This window comes from Eretmochelys imbricata, chromosome 14, assembly GCF_965152235.1.
Source record: "Eretmochelys imbricata isolate rEreImb1 chromosome 14, rEreImb1.hap1, whole genome shotgun sequence".
NCBI lineage: Eukaryota > Metazoa > Chordata > Testudines > Cheloniidae > Eretmochelys > Eretmochelys imbricata.
Genome location: NC_135585.1, coordinates 99935 through 124626, shown reverse-complemented (window position 1 = coordinate 124626; position 24692 = coordinate 99935). Strand labels below are relative to the sequence as shown.

General features: G+C 43.3%; 1 protein-coding gene across 1 annotated transcript in view; it reads left to right on the top strand.

Moving 5' to 3' along the window:
• SLC16A3 (solute carrier family 16 member 3) overlaps positions 1–19913 on the top strand; it is a 33218-nt gene extending 13305 nt beyond the window's left edge. The window contains exons 2-5 of the mRNA XM_077833194.1: positions 12970–13212; positions 14143–14286; positions 14674–15441; positions 19269–19913. Coding sequence (XP_077689320.1) covers positions 12990–13212; positions 14143–14286; positions 14674–15441; positions 19269–19555 — 1422 coding nt within the window. The 5' untranslated portion in view covers positions 12970–12989 and the 3' untranslated portion in view covers positions 19556–19913. The remainder of the gene's footprint in view (positions 1–12969; positions 13213–14142; positions 14287–14673; positions 15442–19268) is intronic.
• The last annotated feature ends 4779 nt before the right edge of the window (positions 19914–24692 follow it).

Genomic DNA, 24692 nt, shown 5'->3' with positions numbered 1-24692 from the left:
GCCACATCCGGCCCATCAAACCATTTAATCCAGCCCTCAGTTCCAGCCGGGGAGCGGGGTCGGGGGTTTGCCCCACTCCAGCCGGGGAGCAGGGTTGGGGGCTTGCTCTGCTCCGCACGGCTCCCAGGAAGCAGCCAGCGTGAAACCGTCCCCTCCGCCCCGGCTCCTATGTAGTACATGGAGGCACGGCCAGGTGGCTCCGTGCACTGCCCCATCTGCAGGCGCTTCCATTGGCCACGGTTCCTGGTCAATGGGAGCTGCAGGGGTCGCAGCTGTGCCTAAGGGCTGGAGTGGGGACATGCTTCCAGGAGCTGCTTGCAGTAAGCGCTGCCTGGAGCCTGCACCCCTGAGCCCCCCGCACCCCCCAATCCCCTGCCACTGCTCTGATCACTCTCCTGCCCTCCGAACCCATTGATCCCAGCCCAAAGCCCTCACACCCCTCCTCCGTATCCCAAACCCCTGCCCAGCCCTGATCCCCCTCCGAGCCCCTCAGTCCGAGCCTGGAGCACCCTCCTGCACCCCAAACCCCTCATCCCTGGCCCCACCCCAGAGCCCTCACCCCCTGCACCCCAACCTGGAGCCCCCCTCCCACACGCTGAACTCATTTCTGGCCACACCCTGGATCCCATACCCCCAGCCAGAGCCCTCACCCCCCTCCACATCCCTACCCCCAATTTTGTGAGCATTCATGGCCCACCATACAATTTCCATACCCCACCCCTGAGCTAGGTCTTCAACGTATCTCCATTTATTTTTCATTGTGTTTTTCACTGCTTTGTTTGCTTTCTTGTACTTCAACTAAATATTGGAAAAAGTAAAAGGAGTTTGGGACTTTTCCCTTCAGTGCTTTTCTTCTAGGAGATACCACATCTCTTGGTTTATCCAATTCTTGCTTTGTCTATTTTCATATCTGTGATGGCTGCTGCTTGAATCACCATCTCTGAGCATGTCCCATTTTTCTTCAGTGTTGGTAAATATTAATATTTTATATTAAACGCTCATGATTTCTTGGCTAAACATCTCAGAATCTTCTCTGGGTTAGCCACAGGTGCTGGCTAAACAACATTAAAGAGGGTTTTATTTGGGATAAATTAATGTCATTATCCTGCGAGGCTTGTACTTTATTTTCCATTCTGTTTTTACTCTGAACTTTCAGCTTACCAACTCCACACTAGGGTCAGCTGAAGTTTTCTGCAGTGAGTTAGTGTGGTGTTAAATAATGGATTGTGTCCTTTTAACTCTAAACTTGTGATGCTTCGGGAAATGTCAAGGAAAGGAACCACTTGTAACGGATATTGGGCAGGTGTTTCTGAGGTTAATCAAATTAATAATCTATTGAAGGATGCTTTTAGAGTAATTCTTGATAAGCTAGCTCAATGGTCTCCAACCTTTTTATGCTCAAAATCACTTTTTGAATTTAAGGGCAACCCAGGATCTACCTCTCCCCTTCCCCAAAGCCCCGCCCTGCTGTCCCCCACCCTCACTCACTTTCACTGGGCTGGGGTTGGAGTTCAGGAGGGGGTGTGGGCTCTGAGCTGAGCCTGGGGCAGGGGCTTAGGGTGCAAGCTCTGGGAGGGGATCAGGGCTGCGGCTTGGGGTGCAGGAGGAGATATGGGATGCTGGCTCTGGGAGGGCTGGGGGCTGGGATATGGCCTCCCACTGGGCAGTATTTACCTCTGGCAGCTCCTAGTTGGCAGTGCAGCGCTGCACTGCCAAGGCAGGCTCCCTGCCTATCCCGGCCCCATGCTGCTCCCGGAAGGGGCCAATGCACCCCTGTGGCCCCTGGGGACAGAAGGGGGCACGTGGCTCCACACGCTGCCCCTCTGCAAGCACCAACCCCACAGCTCCCATTGGCCACAGCTCCCTGTTCCCAGCCAATGGGAGCTCTGGGGGTGGTGCTTGCAGGCAGGAGCAGTGCTCAGAGGGAGACCCCTCCCTGTTTTTCCTCCCACCACCACAGGGCTGTCCCCGGGAGGGCGTGGGGCCAGGGCACACAGGGAGCCTGTCTTAGCTGCAGCCACGCTGCACTGCTAGAGATTGCGATCAGCTCGGAGATCCTCTAGAATCGATCAGCTGATCGCAATCAACTGGTTGGTGACCACAGCCTTAGTTCAAGTTGAAATTTCATGCAGTATTCTTACTTTCAGTTCTGTACTGTTGATTTTCTTTGCTACTTTCTGTTTAAAGTTGATCTTTCTCCGTTTTAATTTCAGTTTGGCAATGGAAAATTTGTTTGGTTGTTTTGTTTTGTTTTGTTTTTCTGATGTCATTGCTTGAAGTGCTCTTGCATCCTGGACAGATGAACTGTATCTTGAGCTGATGCAAATGTGATCAATCTGGTGTGTTTGCCATCTGGTGAATTCCATGTTTCTCTATATATGTCTTTGAGGGAACAAGGTGCTTGCAAGGAGGTTAGACACCAAGCACAATTCAGTGAGTCTCATCATTTTGATTAATGATTCCCAATCTATGCTGCCCCAGTGCTCTTTCCATTCATTGGTTCTCACATCCTACTTTATCATTAGTCACCCATCACAAGGCGTAAATCATGTTTTGGTGTCCCATCTTTTGGGGGCTACTTACCTATTTGTCCCTCTAGCTCAGAGGCCATTGACCCACAGCAAAAATCAGTTGGGGGCCCACATACCACCTCGGGGGTGGGTGGGCTGGGGACTTAACACAGGCTCGGGGGTGGGGCCAGAGATGGGTGCAGGAGGGGGCTCTGGGCTGAGGCCAAGAGGCTTGGGGTGCACAAGCTGGCTCAGGGCTGGGGTAGGGGATTGGGGTGCAGGAGGATCTGGCTCTGGCTGGTGGTGCAGGCTCTGGGGTGGGGCTGGGGATGAGGGGTTTAGGATGCAGAAGTGGGCTCAGGGCTGGGGCAGGGAATTGGGGTGTAGGAGGGGGTGTGACTCCAGTAGGGGGTGTGGGCTCTGGGGATGGGATGGGGTTGCGGTGCAGGGGGAGGTTTGGGGTGCAGTCTCTGGGTAGGAGCCTGGGTGCAGGAGGGGGCTCAGGGCTGGGTGCTGGAGGGAGTGTGGGGTGTAGGCTCCAGCTGGGAGGCACTTCCCTTGAGTGGCTCCTGGTTGGCAGTGCAACAGGGCTAAGGCAGGCTCCCTGCCTGCCCTGCTCAGCTCTGCTCCCTGAAATGGCCGGCATATCCGGCCTCTAGGCAGAGGGGCCTGGCAGCTCCCATTGGCCACAGATCCCAGCCAATTGGAGCTGCAGAGCCAGTGCTGGGGGCAGTGCGCGGTGCTTCCCTGATCGCCCCTCCACCTAGGGGCTGCAGGGGTGAGCTGGTGCTCGCGGCTCCAACCCTGCAGGGCAGTGCCGAGGCTCAGGGTGTCCAGCCCACGGTGCAGAGACTTGCTGCAGGCTAGATGAAAAGAAGCAGTGGGCCGGCAGTTCCCACACCCCTGCTCTAGGTGGTAGTAATGCCCTTGGGTTCTGCCTGCTAATCTCCTGATCCATATGGAAACTGACTCTTGGAACACAGGTAAGTATTTAACAAATTGTTAAAGGTGTGAGTTTAGACACTGGAGCTCTGTTTAGCAGAGTCATGGTGGTGTAACCTGACCAGCAGATAGCCCCAACAAATTGGGGGAGGGGGGAGGGAAGGGGAGAGTGTGTTAAAGCAATTGACCAATCAATACATAGCCATGTGAACTCTTGATTGGTTACTTTGTTTACCTAACACCGCCTGAACTGTTAGGTTAAACTAATCAACCAGCCAAGAACTGTTTTTAGGTAAACAGGTATGTTTCACATGAACCATAACCATAAGTAAGATCCTGAGACCTGCATACCTCAGGCCAGGAGTCTCTTCTGCTTATGTGCAGACTTCAAGGTTACACAGCGGACAGTGTGATTTGACTGCTCTAGGCTGCATTTACTCTGGTGACCGTGTCCTGGCAGCGCAGCCTGCATTCCACTGCTTTTCTTTTCTTTCCTTTCCTAACAACTGGGCCTGGCTTAGGTTACCCCTGTCTTTCAGGCATCATAGCTATCATTGGCTCACCAGTCCTCAAAGGAGGCTATTCCTATGGTTATACTTCATTTCAGGGCCTATTTACAAGTTTCTTATCATACTTATAATTTGCTGAACAAGTTCATTTCAATTCTCATTTTCTCTTGAATACTTCACAATCTTAAAATACATTATTTTGGTTCAAAAACACATGAAAAGCATAGGTTTCAGAGTAGCAGCCGTGTTAGTCTGTATTCGCAAAAAGAAAAGGAGTACTTGTGGCACCTTAGAGACTAACCAATTTATTTGAGCATAAGCTTTTGTGCATCCAATGAAGTGAGCTGTAGCTCACGAAAGCTTATGCTCAAATAAATTGGTTAGTCTCTAAGGTGCCACAAGTATCCTTTTCTTTTTATGAAAAGCATAATTGACAAACAATTTGTAGTCTACATAATACAACTATAGGATGTAACATTACATTCAGAACTCCCTTCGTGGTAGGTGACCATCCCATAACCGATTCACATCAACTATGCTGTCCAATTTTTAATAATTTTAATAACTTTAATAAATTTAATAATTTCAACTTGTTTCACAGTTTTTCCATTAACCATATTCAGTTTTACCTCAATACCTTCAATTACACTTCAGAGGCATTTATAGACCTTATCTTTATCCTCATCACTGTATTCCTCTGTCAGAGCATAGCACTGTATGATTGACATCTTTAGGAATCTGGTTTGGAATCTGACATATGAGGCATTGGTTGATAGGTGATTCTCTCTTTCCCTTCCCCACCCCACATCTGTCTTAATGAGTGCTGCTACTCCTGAATGTACAGGTGGCACTGCAAGCTGAATAGATTAGATGTTTCTTCTCTTGCTTGAAGCACTTCTTATTCCCACCTGTTAGTCTGTTCTCACTGATGCCCAGGATTTCAAGGTCATAGTTGTCCATCTCCCTCACGATCTGTGAGACCTTTGATGTTTAGAACATTGTCCTCTTGTTCCAGTAACTGACTTTGAAGTGTTTTCTTGCTGCCAAGTTCAAACTTTTTGGGGTCCTGACTTCCAGAGACTGCTTTCGCTAGGAACCTTCATGCAGCACAACTTGGGTCAGCAGCATTCTCTGCTGAGCTTCCATTTTTACCAGAATGGTAGCCTGGTTCCATTTCTGTCACCAATGAGGTGTTTTTTTTAGATAGAAGGCTGGGGGGGAGAAAACTACAAAAGTTTTATAAAAATGAAATACCAAAACACACTGACTCACTATGTAGCATTCTTATCCCTCATATAGTGAGGCAAAACCAAAGAAGTGGGAATACCTGTATTCCACCTACAGTATGAATGCAATGAACAGTTCTGGTAGTTGGGCTTCTGCCCTTGCAACTGTGGATCAGAATAAGTTTACAGGTACATGCTGGTCCTGATGTGAGTGAGCAGCTTGCACAAAGTGTGCACAGGTGGATGGATGCTCATGTTTCTGCAGAGAATAGATATTCTTTCAGCTAAGCATAGAATTCCTGATTTTTTTGGGACTGGGAGTGTTACGCATATCAGTTGCAGCAATACTGTATCTTTTGTTTGCATAATGGGTGTTGAATGCTTCACTCTGATAGGCTTATCCTTGGCAAAGTCTCCTGTGGCCTAATTCTAATCTCAGTGTAACTGAGAAGAGAATTTGGCCCTTAGGCTCTGCCAGTGCATGCAAGAATAAAACATGACAGAGTGGTTTGGGCATGAATTTGAGGGTTTTGGCAGCTGGTTTTGGGGAAGAACTTGGAGCTATACTGTGTAAAAAGCAAGGCACTGATCTGTTGGCAGAAACTTTAATTGGCAGATGGACTGTATGTGAAGGGAAATCACTAGTTTCTTCCTAGATAGAGTGCATGTTTTACAGTGTTTTCTTGGATTGAAAGCAAAACATTTTCTTAACACAGAAGCAACTGAAAAAGGTTCCTTCTTTTGTTAGACAGAGAGTCAACTACTCCATTATTCATACTTCCATTGTTTATCCTTGTAGCAGTTTGACTAAATGGAGTTGGAAACAGAATAACGCTTTGACAGAAGTCTTTATTTTTTCTAGACTGAGTTAGTGTGCTACCATTTAACAGTGATAAGTTAACGATCCATCTGCCTCTGTGCGGCTTTTCAGATGGATATTTTCGTGACTAAATTATGTCAGTTTACAGAGGATTACCCTTAAAAGAGCTTTGAAAATTCGCCAAAGAAACCGTACAGGCAACATGAAACCATATCTACAGGAAATAGTAGTGACCTGTCTGTGATAGGAAAAGTTGTTTGTGTTTTTGTTTTTTGTTTTAAATTGGGTATCCAGATCTACAGCACATTGGGGAGGGAGAGAAGATAGAAAGTCTGTTACGAATGACAGAAATTAAACTTGAATTCCTGTAAAAATGTCATGATGGAAACAACTCCCACCTTGAGCTCCCGGCTGGGGAGGCTAGGCCCTGGCCCCTCCCCTGCTGTCCCTCCTCCCCCGCAGCCTCAGCTCTCCATGCCGCCAGCGCTCTGGGCGGCCAGGCTGTGAGCTCCTGCCGGGCAGCATGGCAGGCTCCGGTTGGGCAGTGCAGCTGCCAGTCCTGCCACTCTGAGTGGAATGGTAAGGGGGCAGGGAGTGGGGGGGTTGGATTAAGGGGCAGGGAGTTCCAGGGGGCAGTCAAAGAACAGGGAGCAGGCAGCAGTTGGATGGGGTGGAGGTTCTGGGGGGAGCAGTCAGGGGCTGTTGGATACGTGTGGGAGTCTCAGGCAGCCTGTCAGGGGACAGGGAGCGGTTGGATAGGCCTGGGAGTCCCGGGGGGCCTGTCAGGAGGTGCGGGTGTGGATAAGGAGCAGGGGTGATTGGATAAGGGGTGGGGACCTGGGGGGGGGAGGGAGTTAGGGGCAGGGGGTCCCGGGAGGGGGCAGTTAGGGGACAAGGAGCGGGCGGGGGTTGGATGGGTCTGAGGTTCTGAGGGGGGCAGTCAGGGGTAGGAAGTGGGAGGCGGTGGATGGGGGTGGGGCCCAGGCTGTTTGGGGAGGCACAGCCTTCCCTATCCGGCTCGCCGTATAGTTTCACAACCCCGATGTGGCCCTCAGGCCAAAAAGTTTGCCCACCCCGATCTAGCAGATGTACTGGAAATACAATCCAACTTTGGCTATTTGGTCAAGAAGAATATTTTGGAAAAACATGTATGATGAATGAAATATTCCAAATCACCTAATCTTATGACAAAATAAATGAATGGCAACATATTTACTGCAACAAAATGGTGTATAGTTTTATGTAGCAAAATGTATTAAACCAACAAGTTTAAATACATTAATGAATTTTAACTTGCTGTGCAAAATTAATTCTCAGTAAAGTCAACATGAGTGAAGAGACTATATGTACCCCAGTTAGGAAGCTGGGCATGCACCGGAATTTAAATTTCATTGCTTTTGAAGGGGCTCTGGGCTGGAGGTGCTGGCTCTCCCCTGGAGGAGTTCTGGGCCCCCACTGATTATTGCGGGGGGGGGGGGGGGGGAGGGAGTGTGCCCCTGCTTGCCCCCCATTGTGCATGCCCCTGAGTGACATACATCTTTGGTATACTAGTATCTCAGGAACTTTTTTGGACACGAGATAGACTGATTTCTCAGTGTGTGGTTATATTTAATGCCTTGTTCTGCCTTTCTCTTCTAGATTAGAGAGCCCTTTATTACCCATGCAGGTACTTATACACTGTTATCAAGTAATGTATCAATCTTTTTCTGATAAAATAAACTGATTGAATCCTTTAAGCCTCTCACTACAAGGCATTTTGTTTTCTTTCTTCCGCAAATGATTTAATTTTTCAGTTTATATTCCAGGTGGAAATTCCATCCCAAAATTTCAAAGTTAAGTGTGTAAGATAAATGTGCTGAATTTGTACTACTGTGTTTAAGTTTTAGTTTAAGTGTTTGTTTGCAGGATCAGGCCCTTATTTTCTAAATAGAAGTGACTAAACATTCAAAAGGTACTGAGGAAGCACATACTGTACCTTTAAAAATATTGGCCTCCATGTTTTAAAGTACATTTACTTTCTTGGGGTTTTATGCTTCACAGCCTGTTGGTTGTATTCTGGTTTTAGGTTCTAGATCCACAACTTCCTGAACACCAAGTATTTGTTGCAATTGAACTTCCAAAAAAGGAATGGGGGGGAGAGAACAAAAAAAACCCGTGGTGCTAGCTTTTCCCTTAAAGAACAGACCTGTGAAATAGATCAGTGATGATCACTGCCAGATTTATTTCTGGAACGTGAATGTGAAACTCTTTCTTCTAAGTAGCAGAGTGCTAGTCTAAATGTCATAGAAAGGACACTCATTTCAGACTAAGAATGATCATGTATTCAGCATGCAGCTGTCTAGACAGCAAATCTGCACCAAAAAGATAGCTATGTCAACACACTCTGGTTTTGAAGTGCATTTATCAGGAATAAGGCATGGTGAGCCAAGTACATAATGCATCAAAAATCACTGTCTGATATTTCATAAGAGAACAGAAGTATTGCTTAGTAATGGGAATCTTATCTCTCTGGCATGCAGATTCCTTCACCACTTCAGATGTCCTTTGCATGGTAGGGTGATTTGGTGGGTTGGCAATTTTTTTTTTTTTTTGGGTGATATGTCCAAATAAGTAGTGCACCCCTTCTGGGGTAGCAAAAGTCTGAACAAATATAAATCTGTTTTCCACCCAGTATATTCATTTAGTCACAGAACTCCCTTTGGGGGTGGGGCCTTATCTTCTCCATTTTCCTGGAGTGTAACACTACTTCATTCGGTCTCTCCCTCTGGTCTAAGGCTTCCTCTTTTTAAGCTCCATCATGCTCTACCATGGCTGGAGGCATTTCCACACCTCTTCTGTATGGTGTATAATCTATAGCTTTCAAAAATCATACATTAGGCCCCAAAATCAAGAGAGATTTTTTTTTAAAGTTGGGTTTTATTTGCCTTCTGGGTTTTGAGCTGTTAAGCTTTTTGTTTTCAAGCTTCTCTCTGCAATTATGAAAGCTATAAACTTACTTTTTGAAATTAAAAGTTGAGATTCTGACATTCATTTGATTCCCAGAACTGTGGCTTTAAGAAAAACACTAGCTATCACATGACTCTCAATAAAATCATGACGGTTGGCAACCCTCCCTCTATTTTAGGCTCTGTAGCTGCTGTCCACTCCACCCAAAAAATAATTCCTGCTTCACTTATCTCCAAAGCACTTGCTTGCCATCCTTCTAGGCCTCCTCCCCAACCCTTTCCTCAATGTTCTTCCAGACAGGTTTCCTCAAGAGCCTTCTCCATCAGCTCCCTTCTATGGGTTTCTTACTTGGGTCTCCCTCATGCTGAGTGGAGCATAATAGCCCTGCCCCTCTTTCCTTTTCCTTTCCTACCCTCCCCTTCCCTTTTTTATAGACTTCTGTCATATGACTCTTCATGCAACTACAAGTCCCAGAATGCCTGTCCTTAAAGAAACCAGGGGCCAATAAAAGATGTTACCTCACCCACCTCGTCTCTCTAATATACTGCGACTAACACATGTACAGCTACACTGCATGTCCTTAAAGAGTCAGAATAGGATGGGCTGGACCTATGCCTGCCTTTAAAAGAATAACTTGCCCTGTGACACCACACACACACACACACACACACACACACACAAAACTCCTTCTATGGGAAAGCTATTTAGGGCTAGAAAGTTTCAATGTATTGTTTTAGCATGATACTAAATGCAGGAGTCTGAACACTTCCTCAGGCTGAGCTAGTTTCCATCTTTAGCTTTGTTATCTTGAATTTTGTGAAGTGCAATGATGCTGATAGTATACATTGTAGCTTATCTGACATTTAACATTAAAATTATGACAAATTTTGGTTAAGAGGGTTATTGTGTCTTCAGGATAATTTGCTGGCATAACTTATTTTGTTAGGCCCTCATGCCATATTTTGAGCACTCGTGCCAAATATTATGTAAGATCGTATGCCACTTACCCCAAGCAGGTCCATATAATGTAATAATACCATATAATAAGATAAATATAGTTTTAGAGGGACTTTCCCTTGACAGTGGGGATTCTGACAGTTCACCTGAATGGAAATCTATTTGTGACCCAAAAAAACCAAAACCAAAACAAACCTTAAATGGGCACTAATGCATTCTAATTAATTTAATGAACCACTGAGGTACCACAAGTATTCTAGCAAGAGGCTCCCACAAAAAGTCTGTCCCCCTTTCCAGTGATTAAACCCAATGTATGAGGGAGGAGGGTAGAATTCTGCAGAGTATGGGCAGAGGGACTGAATTATCTATTTGTTTTTTTTCCTATTTAAGCAAAATTCCTTATCACAACCATAACTAAGGAGGGAGACAGCATCACTAGGCAAACTTTTATTACAGGGGTCTCAAACACACGGCCTGTGGAGTTATTTCCTGTGGCCCACCATAGGTGCCAACTCCACTAGCAGCCAGGCTCCCCTCCCCCCGGCCCACCGAGCGCGCTGCTCCTCCGCCTACCTCCCAGTACTTCCTGCTGCCAAACAGCTGTTTGGTGGTGCTTAGGACTTTCCGGGGGGGGAGTGGGGAGGAGCAGGGACATGGAGTGCTCAGAGGAGGAGGCGGAGAAGAGGTGGGGCCGGGGCAGGGATTGGAATAGGGGCAGGGAGGGGGCAGAGTTGGGGCAGGGACTTTGGGGAAGGGGTTGGAATGGGGGCTGGGAAGAGGCAGGGCTGGGGCAGGGCCTCATGGAAGGGGTGGAGTGGGAGTGGGGCAGGGGGTGGCCTTTAACCGAAGTAATTCTAAAAGTAAATGCGTGTTTTGTCATTTGAGTGAAGTGCAGTACTGAGTATTTTATAGTTTATTAAAACCCCGCTTCTCATTACACTTTTTTAAAAGTTAATACATTGACTTTTAATAGCATACTATATTATTTTATTTTACTATACTTTTGTATCGTTGTATGAAAAGGTTTCAGTGATGCAGCCCTTGGGCCAACGTACTAGTCCTCAGGTGGCCCTCATGGTGACTTGAGTTTGAGATCCCTGCTTTAAGTGTCCTTCACTTACAATGGTTGTACTTTAGTCCTGAAATACTGTGGGTTCTGATAGTGTTGCACAATGTTCTGCTTCTGCAGTTTGATTTTTTCCTAAAGGGATTAGTGAGACTGTCCGGGAAATGGAATAGTACAAAAAAGCCACACTGCATGTCCTTAAGGATACTAGCCTGAGTGGAAAGGATATAATAAAGAACAAAAAAAACCTTAGCTAAAAATGACTGAAGCAAGTGGATGTCATAGCCTTGCATGATGAAGCTGATGTGACACAAATAAAGATCAGCAGCTTGTTCAGTGTGTACTATGCCTGCAGCTGCACTTGTTTGTTCCAGCCCTGCTCCAACCTGCTTCCAATCCAGCTTCAACTTGCTACTAGTCCCTGTTCCAGTCCCTATTCCCTTCCGCTTCTGACTTCTGGTTTCAATCCCCAGCTCTGTCTCTGGCTTATGCTTCTGGTTGACCTTCCGGCTGACATTTGGCTTCTATGCCTGTAACGCTGACCCTTGGCTCATTCCTGGACTCTACTCACCCTGGATCCAGCTGTAACCAGCAGGGAAAATGCTCATTTCAACCACTAGGCCTGACCACTCCAAGGCCTGGTTGGCTACAGTATTATCATCTGCACTTCACAGATAAACACTCTGTACCTCAAGTCTCTAAGTGACCTGCCCAAGGTCTGGCAGAATCAAGAACTGAATCCAGAGCTCCTGAGTGTCAGCCTAGTACCTAACCCACAGGCCCTCTCTCCTTTCAATCTCTCCATGCTTCTCTGTCACAGTTGACAGTATCACTGTTCATCCTGTCACTCTTTCTCAGGCCCACAACCTAAGGGGGGTGAGTGTGTGGGGGCAGTTTCTTCCTTTGTTCTTGCCCCTCAGTTCTTGATCCTTTTTAATCTATATTGTTTCTTTTTAAATGGTTACTTACGTTGTCTGGTTTATTATGTACATGGGTCACTAGAGGTAGGAACCACTGCTCCCAGTTGTGACCAGAGTCCAAAATAGTGCAATATCCATACAGACAATCCTATTGCAGAATCACGGTTGCTATGATTTAAAACTGTTTTTTCTTTGAAAATTGCCTGCGGGTGTGTCATCACTATAGGTCGGTCTATCTAATCTATTTGTATTTATCTGCCGCCCCACCCATTACTATTGTATCTGAGTGCCTCAAAAGCTTTATAAAGCATTTACCCTAACAACATCCATGTGAGGTACTAGTATGCCCATTTTACAGATGGGGAAGTGAGGCACAGTGACTTGTCCAAGATCACACAGGAAGCCTGTGGCAGAGCAGAGGCTTTAACCCTGGTCTCCCAAATACTAGGCTATAGCCCTAAGCACTGAACCACCCTTCCTCACTAGCATCAAGGTCTTGTAAGTATCAGAGGGGTAGCCGTGTTAGTCTGTATCCACAAAAACAACAAGGAGTCCAGTGGCACCTTAAAGACTAGAAGAAGTGGGCTTTTTTTTACCCACAAAAGCTTATGTCCAAATAAATCTGTTAGCCTTTAAGGTGCCACCAGACTCCTCATTGCTGTTAAGGTCTTATAAGACCATTGACAAACAGTCCTCACAGCATAAGGAAAGCTGAGTTTCCTGTATAGCAAGTGGGCCTAACATCTTTATGATATGTAAAGAGAAACCAAGCAATGCTGCAATTTCTCAGGTTTTTCTTCTATAAAATGATTGGTTTGGCTGAAATCCTCTCTATTTTAACTTCAGGTGATCTATAATGTACAGCCACTTAAAATTCTACCAGCTAATTACATTTCTGTGCAATGGCTACAGATTTTCTGTTCCCAAGTCTTCAGCCACTATACTTAAAATGTTCTCACCTGTTTCAAGTGTCTACATGTACAACAGCTCCTTCCTGTGGAATAAACTTGAGTGGATTATCATTCCAATATGTATCTATGGATTCTAGTAACTGTATTTTTATTATTTCTTAGGCAACCCATTGAGTCTCACTATGGGAGTTGTGGTAGTTGATGATGCTCCATCTGGTGTCAAAGCCCCTGACGGGGGTTGGGGCTGGGCCGTTCTCTTTGGAGGCTTTGTCATCACTGGATTTTCCTATGCCTTTCCAAAGGCCGTTAGTGTCTTCTTTAAAGAGCTTATCCGGGAGTTTGGTGTTGGATACAGTGACACAGCATGGATCTCCTCCATTCTACTGGCTATGCTTTATGGAACAGGTAAATAGTATCTATTTTTAAAACCGTGTAGTCTAGAAGGAAAGGTCTTATTTGTCTGTTTGCTTCCCAATGTGAATCTTAAGTGCCCACAGTTAATCTGCATGCAAAACAAGCATTTTGAAAAAAATTAATTATGGGGCAACATATGAATTGTCAGTTCCCTGGGTATATCCATCCATGTCTATAATGTAACTTCCTTTTCATCCTCCTCAGTAGAAGAAGATAGTTGCACAGCACTCTGAAGCTGCAAAGTGCTAAGCATGCATATCTCTATTGATTTAATCTATAGATTTGCATTTCTTCCCATGCTTAGGGAAGAAATGCAAATCTATAGATTAAATCAATAGAGAAATTGGATTGTTCTGAAAAAAGAAAAGGAGTACTTGTGGCACCTTAGATACTAACCAATTTATTTGAGCATAAGCTTTCGTGAGCTACAGCTCACTTCATCGGATGCATACTGTGGAAAGTGTAGAAGATCTTTTTATATACACACAAAGCATGAAAAAATACCTCCTCCCACCCCACTCTCCTGCTGCTAATAGCTTATCTAAAGTGATCACTCTCCTTACAATGTGTATGATAATCAAGGTGGGCCATTTCCAGCAGAAATCCAGGGTTTAACAAGAACGTCGGGGGGGGGGGGGGGGGAAGGGTAGGAAAAAACAAGGGGAAATAGGTTACCTTGCATAATGACTTAGCTACTCCCAGTCTCTATTCAAGCCTAAGTTAATTGTATCAAATTTGCAAATGAATTCCAATTCAACAGTTTCTCGCTGGAGTCTGGATTTGAAGTTTTTTGTTGTAATATCACAACTTTCATGTCTGTAATTGCGTGACCAGAGAGATTGAAGTGTTCTCTGACTGGTTTATGAATGTTATGATTGTTCTGGTTACTGTATCAAGCATATTCTCATTCCCCTTGCTCAGGTCCCCTGTGTAGCGTGTGTGTCAATTGGTTTGGCTGTCGTCCAGTCATGCTGGTTGGAGGGCTCTTTGCTTCACTTGGGATGGTGACCGCTTCTTTCTGTACCAACATCATTCAGCTCTATCTCACTGCAGGTGTCATTACAGGTAAGTAAGTGTGGGTGACTGACAATATGCAAGTTAGCTCCATCTCCAATTCCAATATCCGCACTGGTATCCATGGCAAACACCTAAAGCATTAGATCCCCAAAAATAGGCTTCTTTGAAAAGCCTAATTCAACCTGGAAGGAACTAGTCAGATTAGTTCTAACAAATGTTAACCCTTCTGTTGTGTAAGCCATTGCGTGCAGGACTAATATTATGATGGAACATTTTTAATGGTTTTTGATTATTCTGGAATCGTTCTTCCAGTTGACTTAGGAAAAGCCTGACCTTTTTCTGTCCTTATTCGTGAATCAAAGAATGTTGTAACTGTAGAGATTTTTATATAGACACTGTAGCTGAGGCCTGACTTGTGTGTGCTCTCTGTTTCAGGTTTGGGTCTGGCACTCAACTTCCAGCCATCGCTCATCATGTTAAATCGCTACTTTGACAAACGACGCCCTTTAGCTAATGGGCTTGCTGCTGCTGGAAGTCCTGTGTTTCTTTGTACCCTCTCTCCTCTGGGGCAAATACTGCAACATGAGTATGGCTGGCGAGGGGGATTCCTTATACTGGGCGGAATGCTGCTCAATTGCTGTGTTTGTGGGGCATTAATGAGGCCTTTGGAGCCTCCTAAGAAATCTGAAGTTGCTAAAGAACTTACTGAGAAGAAAACCAAGAAAAAGCTTCTGGATTTCAGTGTCTTTAAAGATGGTGGTTTTTTAATCTACACTCTGGCTGCCTCCATCATGGTGCTGGGCCTCTTTGTGCCTCCAGTCTTTGTGGTGAGCTATGCCAAGGATTTGGGATATCCAGACACCAAATCAGCTTTTCTTCTGAGCATTCTTGGATTCGTTGATATCTTTGCCCGGCCTATTTGTGGAGTGGTAGCTGGTCTGAAATGGGTCAGACCACGCTGTGTCTATCTCTTTAGTTTTGCTATGATTTTTAATGGTTTTACAGATCTCCTGGGTTCCATGTCTAACAATTATGGTGGCTTGGCAGTCTTCTGCATTTTCTTTGGCATTTCCTATGGAATGGTAGGCGCTCTTCAGTTTGAAGTTCTCATGGCTATTGTTGGTACTCAGAAGTTTTCCAGTGCCATTGGCTTGGTGCTTCTGGCTGAAGCTGTAGCTGTTCTAATTGGTCCACCATCAGCAGGTAAATATTCCATTCAATTGAGTTAACACCATTTGTGGTGGTCAACCAGTGGTGCCTACTTTATGTGTTGTGAGGCAAGAAATAGAAAGCCAAGTAACATCAGTCACCCAAGAAGTAAACACCATTGATTTAACGATGCATATAATCACATGACTTATTGCTATTAGAATCAGAGATGGGCCTAAGCCAGAAAGTTCACAACTTTCTCTAAAGTTCAGAACCGTTTGGTTTTGGGGGTTTGTTCAGGTCCATCTCTGAAATCTCTCTCCCTACTTAAAAACCTAATAGAACAGTTCTACCTCCCCATAGGGGATTTGAAGGAGGAGGAAAACTACATGAGGTGAATAATTGGTGTCATGAAAAAAACTCTCATAAAGAGGGATTGAAAAAATTGGGATTGTTCCCTCAGAAAGGAGACAATAAGAGCTGATGTGGTAAAAGTATATAAAATAATGAATTACATAGAGAAGGTAGATTGAGAGCTTCTGTTCTCCCTATCTCATCATACAAGAACAAAGAGAAATTAAAAGGAAGTGAGAAGTGGAAAATTCAAAACTGATCAAAGGAAACTTATTTTTTCACATAACACTTAATTAGACAGTGGAACTCAATGTCACAGAATGTTGTTGAGGCCAAAACTGAGTCAGATTCAAAGATTCTCCCCATGAAGGTGCTCTGTTTGAGGAAGGTACTCCAGCCCCACGTTGCATTATCCTTTTATGTCTAATGTTCTCCATCCATCTTTTCTTCTCTCTTCTCCCCCTCACCCCCGACTCCTCTACAAGCCTATGCAGAGTGCTCTGCACAGTCCTGCAAATTAAGTGACCGTGACATATTAATTTTTGAAAAAAAAAAATATGGTGGTGACTTCATGCAACATAACCTCCCTCTAAAATTATTTTATTTGTAAGGTGTTTTTGTTTTTGGGGAGTGGGGAAGAAAGAGTATCTATTCTTTAATTTAGTCTCTCGTAAAACCAGAAAACCTTTCCAAGCAGCTGAGGGCCCAGTCACCACTTCAATAATACTCCTACCCTGAGTCCACCTGAATTTAATTGAATTAAGAAGCTGAACTGTGAGTCAGTTCTGTGCTCCAGATTCTGCTTACTAAGTGAAAGTGCAATCTAAATGCATATGAAATGCAGCACCTGGGTGGAAGGGAAAATGCTATCAGGAGTGAAAAGAGGCAGGAATAAGTAGTACAGTCTTTATTTGCCCATGCAAATAGTTTATTTTGAAAGTTATCAATAGTTGCCTTGTATCATGGTCAGCTCTATCCCAGCTTATTATGATTGTTTTGTGTGTGTTGCTTTGCAAGTTTCAGGACATTTTAAGCAATTCATTAGATTTTAAAGTTGACATAATGAGAGCATTCCTAAACCCTATTCTATAAGCTGAAAAAGTGTTAAAATACTCTCCCAAAAAGTATATTTATGTTTGATGACAACAAAAGTTATTTCTGTTAAATGCCTTAAAAATGCATTTACTATAAAAACACAAGCATCTACAAATTTTTGAAGCATATTTTTAAAAGCCAGTGTTCTCCCTGTTTGTGCCTACATATTGGAGCCACATAATTGTAGGAACAGCTTCTGACACACGGATGTATAAGATTATGATTACTGAAACAAGTTAGATGTCTTCAAATCACCAGGACCTGATGAAATGCATCCTAGAATACTCAAGGAGCTAACTTAGGAGATATCTGAGCCATTAGCAATTATCTTTGAAAAGTCATGGAAGACAGGAGACATTCCAGAAGACTGGAAATATAGTGCCAATCTATAAAAAGGGAAATAAGCTGACTGGTCTGTAATTCTCCGGGTTGTCCTTAAGTTTGTACCCAGAAAGATAATAGAGCAGATAATTAAGCAATCAGTTTGCAAACACCTAGATGATAAGTTGATAAATAACAGTCAGCACGGATTTGTCAAGAACAAATCATGTCAAACCAACCTGATAGCTTTCTTTGACAGGGTAACAAGCCTTGTGGATGGGGAAGTGGTAGACATGGTATAGCTTGACTTTAGTAAGGCTTTTGATGCTGTCTTGCATGACCTTCTCATAAACAAACTAGGGAAATATAACCTAGATGTAGCTACTGTAAGGTGGGTGCATAACTGGTGGGAAAATCGTTCCCGGAGAGTAGTTATCAGTGGTTCAGTCATGCTGGAAGGGCATAATGAGTGGGGTCCCGCAGGGATCAGTTCTGGGTCTAGTTCTGTTCAATATCTTCAGCAATGATTTAGACAATGGCATAGAGAGTACACTTAAAGTTTGCAGCCAATATCAAGCTGGGAGGGGTTTCAAGTGCATTGGACGATAGGTTTAAAATTCAAAATGATCTGGAGAAATGGTCTGATGTAAATTGGATGAAATTCAGTAGGGACAAATACAAAGTACTCCACTTAGGAAGGAACAATCAGTTGCACACATACAAAATGGGAAATGACTGCCTTGGAAGAGTACTGCAGAAAGGGATCTGGGGGTCATAGTGGATCTCAAACTAAATCTCAAACTCAGTGGATCTCAAACTAATGCTGTTGCAAAAAAAAAAAGCAAACGTCATCCTGGAGTGTAGTAAGCAAGACACGAGAAGTAATTCTTCTGCTCTACTCCGCGCTGATTAGGCCTCAACTGGAGTATTGTGTCCAGTTCTGGGTGCCACATTTCAGGAAGGATGTGGACAAATGGGAGAAAGTCCAGAGAAGAGCAACAAAAACGATTAAAGGTCTAGAAAACATGACCTATGAGGGAAGACTGGGGGAAAAAAATTGGGTTTGTTTAGTCTGGAGAAGAGAAGGCTGAGAGGGGACATAACAGTTTTCAAGTACATAAAAGGTGGTTACGAGGAGGAGGAAGGAAAAAATTGTTCTTAACCTCTGAGGATAGGACAAGAAGCAATGGGCTTAAATTGCAGCAAGGGCAGTTTAGGTTGGATATTAGGAAAAGCTTCCTAACTGTGGTTAAGCACTGGAATAAATTGCCAAGGGAGGCTGTGGAATCTCCGTCATTGGGAATTTTTAAGAGCAGGTTGGACAAACACCTGTCAGGGGTGGTCTAGAATACTTAGTCCTGCCTTGAGTGCAGGGGACAAGATTAGAGGACCTCTGGCGGTCCCTTCCAGTTCTGTGATTCACAAGTGCAATCAGGTACATAAATTTCTAAATGTAAACAATGGGCCTGGAAAATTTCATGTGCAAACAGAGAAGCATGGTGAAGGCAAGGATGCAAAATCAGATCCTTTATAAATCACTTTTTTTTTTTTTTTTGGTCTTTTGTTATAAACTGTTATGTAAGATTAATAGAATTGAAAGAAATTGGCTATTTTTTTTTCCAATTTGCTTACCTTGTCCATTTGACAGCACATTGTATACAGTCAGTTTCACACACCCTCACCCCACCTCACACCATAGTTAGCTTGGCAGTTATCCCCTTTTGTTAATGTGGGTCTTTGACACAAAACTGGGGAGGGGAAGAAACATTTTAAAAAACAGGAAAGTGCAACTGTAAAATGACCGATATTAGCCAGGAACCCAAGGGCACATAATGTATGTGACAATATTTTGACTCATTTTAAAAATTAACTGGACTTCAAGGGTAAATTTTTCATAAGCACCTAAGTGATTTGGGAACAGACTTTCAGTAGGGCCTATGTTCCCAAATTGTAGGCACTTTTGCAAATCTTACCTCAAAATGCCAGTATTCCTGTAAGATTTTTCACTTCAAGAATCCTTTGGAAATTTCTTTTTTTAAACAAAACTAATCTCATTAACTTCATTATAAGAGAAGCATTTTTGTTAATTACCTGTGAATTTTGTCTTTCAGGCAAACTCTTGGATGCAACAGGCAGGTATATGTTTGTTTTTATTATTGCTGGAGTTGAAGTTGTTACTTCAGCCCTTGTACTGGCTTTAGGAAACTTCTTCTGTGTTAAGAAAAAATCAGAAGAGCCACAAACAAAAGAGGAGGCAGCAGAAAGAGAAGAGTTAAACAAATCCGAAGACAAAACACCTGAAGATGCCAAGGTGGACTCTATTGAAGTAGAACAATTTCTGAAAGATGAACCTGAAAAAAATGGGGAAGTTGTAACTAACCCAGAAACGTGTGTGTGAGTGACACAGGATGAGTGGCAAAGCATTTAGGGAAGAGTGAAAGAATTTCAACACTATTTATTTTAGAAACTGAACTAGTTTAGGGCTGGGCCATCTGCTTGACCAACTGGGGGCCAATCAGCTAATCAAATCACTGTTTGGAAGCTTTGTTAGGAATTCTTTTCACCTAAAACTGGATTTATCAGTGAGATGTGGAGCTCTGCTTGTATAACATTTTAAGTAAACTAAGCAGCCTTTGTAACCACATGTAGAAATCCTGCTATGCATCACCAGAAAATTCTCACTTGGAAGGAAATATATTTTGTATTAGAGAGGAATTATATGAACATTTTCATTCAGTGGGGTGAAATTAATTGTGTTTTTGTGGTGCAATTAAATGTAACTTCCCTTTCTGTGTTCTTTCTCAAGGAGAAAGAATGTGATATGGGGCGGGGGGGGGGAATTCTCAGGAACTTATTGGTCTCCAGTAGGTTTTTGAAACATCTTACTTTTACTGTTTTTTAGATTTTTTTTTTTTCCTTTGGCTCAGCCCTAATCTAAGTTGGATAATAAGAATAATATCTATTACATTTACTTAAAACAAAGTATTTCTGAATTTTAGCTAAACTCAATTTTATTAATTGGGATTTTTATTATAAATACTGTACACTGAAAGGCACTCAGAGACCCTGTTCTTAACAAATCACATAACTGCTATTCCTAAATAGCACCTAAAGAAAATGAAACAAGCAGTATTAATCCTTACATAGGCTTACCTTGTTTTCTTTACAGCCTATGTGCACTGCTGTAACTATTGTGCTGACACATGCAGGCATCTGCTTCTGAAATTGGTTGAAAAGTCTCACAACTTTAGCAGCTGTTACGTCCTGTGCTATTAGATGTCAGCATGAGATTGACTCCTCACTTTTGTACAGCAATATGCTGACTTTACTAGTATTTAGGGTATGTGAAGAAGCAGAGCACTGAAAATTAATTAAGAGTATCTCCCTGAGTTACTCTTTTCATTCTGTAATGCTGTTAGGGGAAAAATCTATCTGATATCATCCCTGTATATAGTCTCACTGACTTTAATAGAACTAATTGAATAAGTAAGGTGAGCAGGATTTGGCCCTATGCCTGAATTACACCCCTTTTTGACCTGATTGGTTCAATTAAAAATTTGGAGTCTAGCAGGTTATTTCAATTCAGAGCCAAAATTGGTGATGGAGTCAGGTGGTTCACTTGATGCAATCTTTTATTTACAAAGAATGTACAAAGTCCTGTTTCCTTAAATGAAGCAGGACTCAAACAATAAGAGACAATGTCCCTGCTTACAAGTCTAAGCCACATTTCCAATCACTTAGCCCAAAAGCACTCTCTCTCTGGCCTGGTCTACTCTTAAAATTTAGGTCAACATGGCTATGTCACTTTGGGAGGTGGGGAGATATCCACTTCCCTGAGCAACATAGTTATGCCAGCCTAACCTCCTACTATAGAAGCATCTAGGTTGACAAAACAGTTCTTCTGTCAGTCTAGCTATGGTTGCTCAGGGAGGTGGTGCTCCTACAGTGGAGAGAGGGGGACTTTTTGTCACTGTAGCTATGCTATAGGGTTATGCCAGCATGGCTAGCGCACCATAGCTATGTTGATATAGTTACTACAGTGTAAACTTGGCCTTAGCTTTTCTGAATACCACACTCCCGGAGCTTGTTCTGTCTCTGTCCTTGGCTTTTTTGCCCTGGGACCTGCTGTTTGGTGTGTACTCCTCTTGCGCTAAAAACACCCCAAATAGACACACACACACAGCTCCACCAATCAATGCTCTAGACCCTGCATTTGCTATAAAAGTCCCAGGAAACTCCTCAGACCACATGGCATGGCTTCCTCTTAGCTATTCTTACCATACAGGTCAGTGTTTTGGACAGTGGCCTCTAGTGTTTCAGCTCTTATTAAACAAAGAAGCAACGTTCTGTGTTGGTCATAGAAGTAATGGAATCTGTGATTTTTCCATGACCCCTGTGACTTCTGCAGCGGCCAGTGTGGCTCACCCTAGGGCTGCTCAAGCAGTTAGCTCCAGGGTCTGCTGCTCAGGTAGCCCTGGAGACAGCCACACCAGCCACTGCTGAAACAGCTCCACAACCAGGCACTCAGGTGGTCCTAGGGCCAGCCACTGCTTGGACTGCCCCGGGCAGCTGGCCCTGGGGACCACCTGAGCAGCAGCCAGTGGAGCTGGCCCTGGGGACCATGTGAGCAGTGAAGCAGCCACTGTCAGAACACTGAGCAACAGCCCCCTGAGACACCTCCCTACAGCGGGTCCTCCCCCTGGGTCCCCGTCTCCACCCCCGCCAGCAGCAGCAGCCGCCACCCCCCCGCCCCCAAGCTCTCCTTCTAGCAGTGCCTGCTCCCCAAGATTTAGTCATGTGTATAAGTCATGAACAGGTCATGGGCTGTAAATTTTTCTTTATTGCCTGTGAACTGTCCATGATTTGTACTAAAGATACCCATGACTAAAGCATAGCCTTATGCAGAACACTTTTTTTTTTAATATGAATAAAGAGAATCCTTCAAATATATTATGAAAATAGTGTTGGGGAAAAGAGAAGCTGCAGAGTATGTGCCCATATGCACACAAGTCTAGTCTCTTGTGGGTTGTAACACTTTTGTGTCTCATTTCAGCTGCGTTTAGTGGGCAGTTGCTGGGTGGTGGTGGTGGCCTTTGCTATCGTAGAATATCAGAGTTGGAAGGGACCTCAGGAGGTCATCCAGTCCAACCCCCTGCTCAAAGCAGGACCAATCCCCAACTAAATCATCCCAGCCAGGGCTTTGTCAAGCTATACAGGAGGACAACCTAGATCAGTGACTCTCAACCTTTCCAGACTATTGTACCCCTTTCACGCATCTGATTTGTCTCGCATACCCCCAAGTTACCCTTCACTTAAAAACTACTTGCTTACAAAATCAGACATAAAAATACAAAACTGTCACCGCACACTATTACTGAAAAACTGGTTACGGTCTCATTTTTACCATATAATTGTAAAATAAAGCAATTGGAATATAAATATTTTACTTACATTTTGGTGTATAGTATATTGCCCAGTATAAACATGTCATTGTCTGTATGAAATTTTAGTTTGTTCTGACTTCGCTAGTGCTTTTTATGTAGTCTGTTGTAAAACTAGGCAAATATCTAGACCTCTGTGGACCCTCAGGGGCACATGTATCCCTGGTTGAGAATCACAGAATATTAGGGTTGGAAGAGACCTTAGGAGGTCTAGTTCAATCCCCTGCTCAAAGCAGGACCAACACCCATTAAATCAACCCAGCCAGGGCTTTGTCAAGACATGGGAAAGGGGAAAATGGTCCCTTAGAGCCATTACATCTTGAAAAACTAACCCAGTATTATATTTACTATAAATTGACAATAAATCTCTTTATAAAAACACTTACTCTGAAATGCTACTTCTGTTTTAACTTCCACATGCTATAGGTCCAACTTTTTAAAGTTGGAACATGAGGTGTAGCCCTTAACTACTTCACTGGGGGGGCACAGTGCCTCAATAGTAGCACAAGACCTCAATGTGGTCAACTTATGTAACCTTTATGTGATTGAATTCAGTAGCCCACCATATATTCACGATGTATTTTTATAACATTCCATGATTAGCAAATCTTAAGGGCATAGGAGACAGGGTCTTGCAGACTAGCACATCTTATACTTTGAAAAATAATATATTTTTTTAACTCACAAATTTCAGAGAAACCAATACTTCTTTTTTGCATCCCAAAATATTTGAACAATTATAATTTCTCTGGCTCTATGGTTTGGGAACATATTTAACTGGTTTATGGGGGAAAACCGTCTGAATATACAGATGCAAAATCTAAGTGCAATATTGTAGAAGTAAAGGAGTTTACATTGCTTTCTTTGAAAATAATGAGGAATAGAAAAAAACTTGCTCTTTTGGTGTACAATATACAGTACATTATAATTTAAGGTTTTTTTTCACCTTTGTACCTTCTGTATATTGTTTACAATAGAGATTATGGTTAAATATTTTAGATTGGATTTTGTCTTGATCTTGGGCCCTTCAATTATTTCCTTATGCAAGAAATATAGTGTATCTACATAGGTTTGTGTGTGTGCATGTGCACACAAACCTAACCTATGCAAACCCAAAGTAAAGTGGAGGAGCAGCGGCCAGTTACATTCTATATTTTTCAAGGTGAAGTGAGGAGTTACCAAGGCTGCATTGCCACCTCCTATGCAACAGCAAGTATTAATTACTTTTAATTCTAGTTCTAAATAAAAACATAACATAATGTATCCACTTGGAGGCAATACAAGAAAACCAATTGAACCAAACATCTTTAAATAATGCAACAGTCCTTTAAAATAGTGAGCAGGAGCCTTGTTTTTCCTTCTTATAAATACTGTAGCAACAGAATCAACATTAGCTGCTAGTAAATTAGCCAGCTCTCCTAGAGCTGAGAATGAGGGATGTCTAGCATCTAGGACTGGAAAATCCTAACTGTCAATAATGTTAATATATATTAAACCCTATCGAAGCAACAAACAAAACCATCCCACTCTTGTAGAGTGTATGTGAATTCTTTCTAAAAGAAACAAACCTCCATCGCACTCAAGCATATGCCTTTTTTATTTCCCAAAAAGCAGCTTTAGTTTAAGGCCAGGCTGTGGTGATGGAGGGTTTCCAGAAGAACAAAGCTCTTGTACGCTACAAAAATTGTAAGTGCAGAATTTTTGTGTCTGTTTTATTTGTGTTGGGAGGGGAGCATGCATGTCAGTTTCACACAAGTAAGATCACTTTTTGTCCCTGCTTTTTAGTAAATGCACTTTAATGTAAGATGTGTGGATTTATATTTATATTTGTTTTATGCTTTTATAGTCAACTGTTGTAAATGTAGTGAATAAATATTTATTCTGTTGTCAATGTTATGGTGTCAGAAAATAAGCTATGGAAAATTAGCTACCTTGAGTGAGGAGTTTCTTTGATACTCAGGTTTACAACTTATGGGGTCTGTTGGCTGTTCATTTGCTGCTGGATACTGCCTATAGCATCATAGGAATAGAATGCTTGTCCTCATCTGCACTTAACTACTAGGTAACAACGTTTTACTTTGGAAATGGGGACCT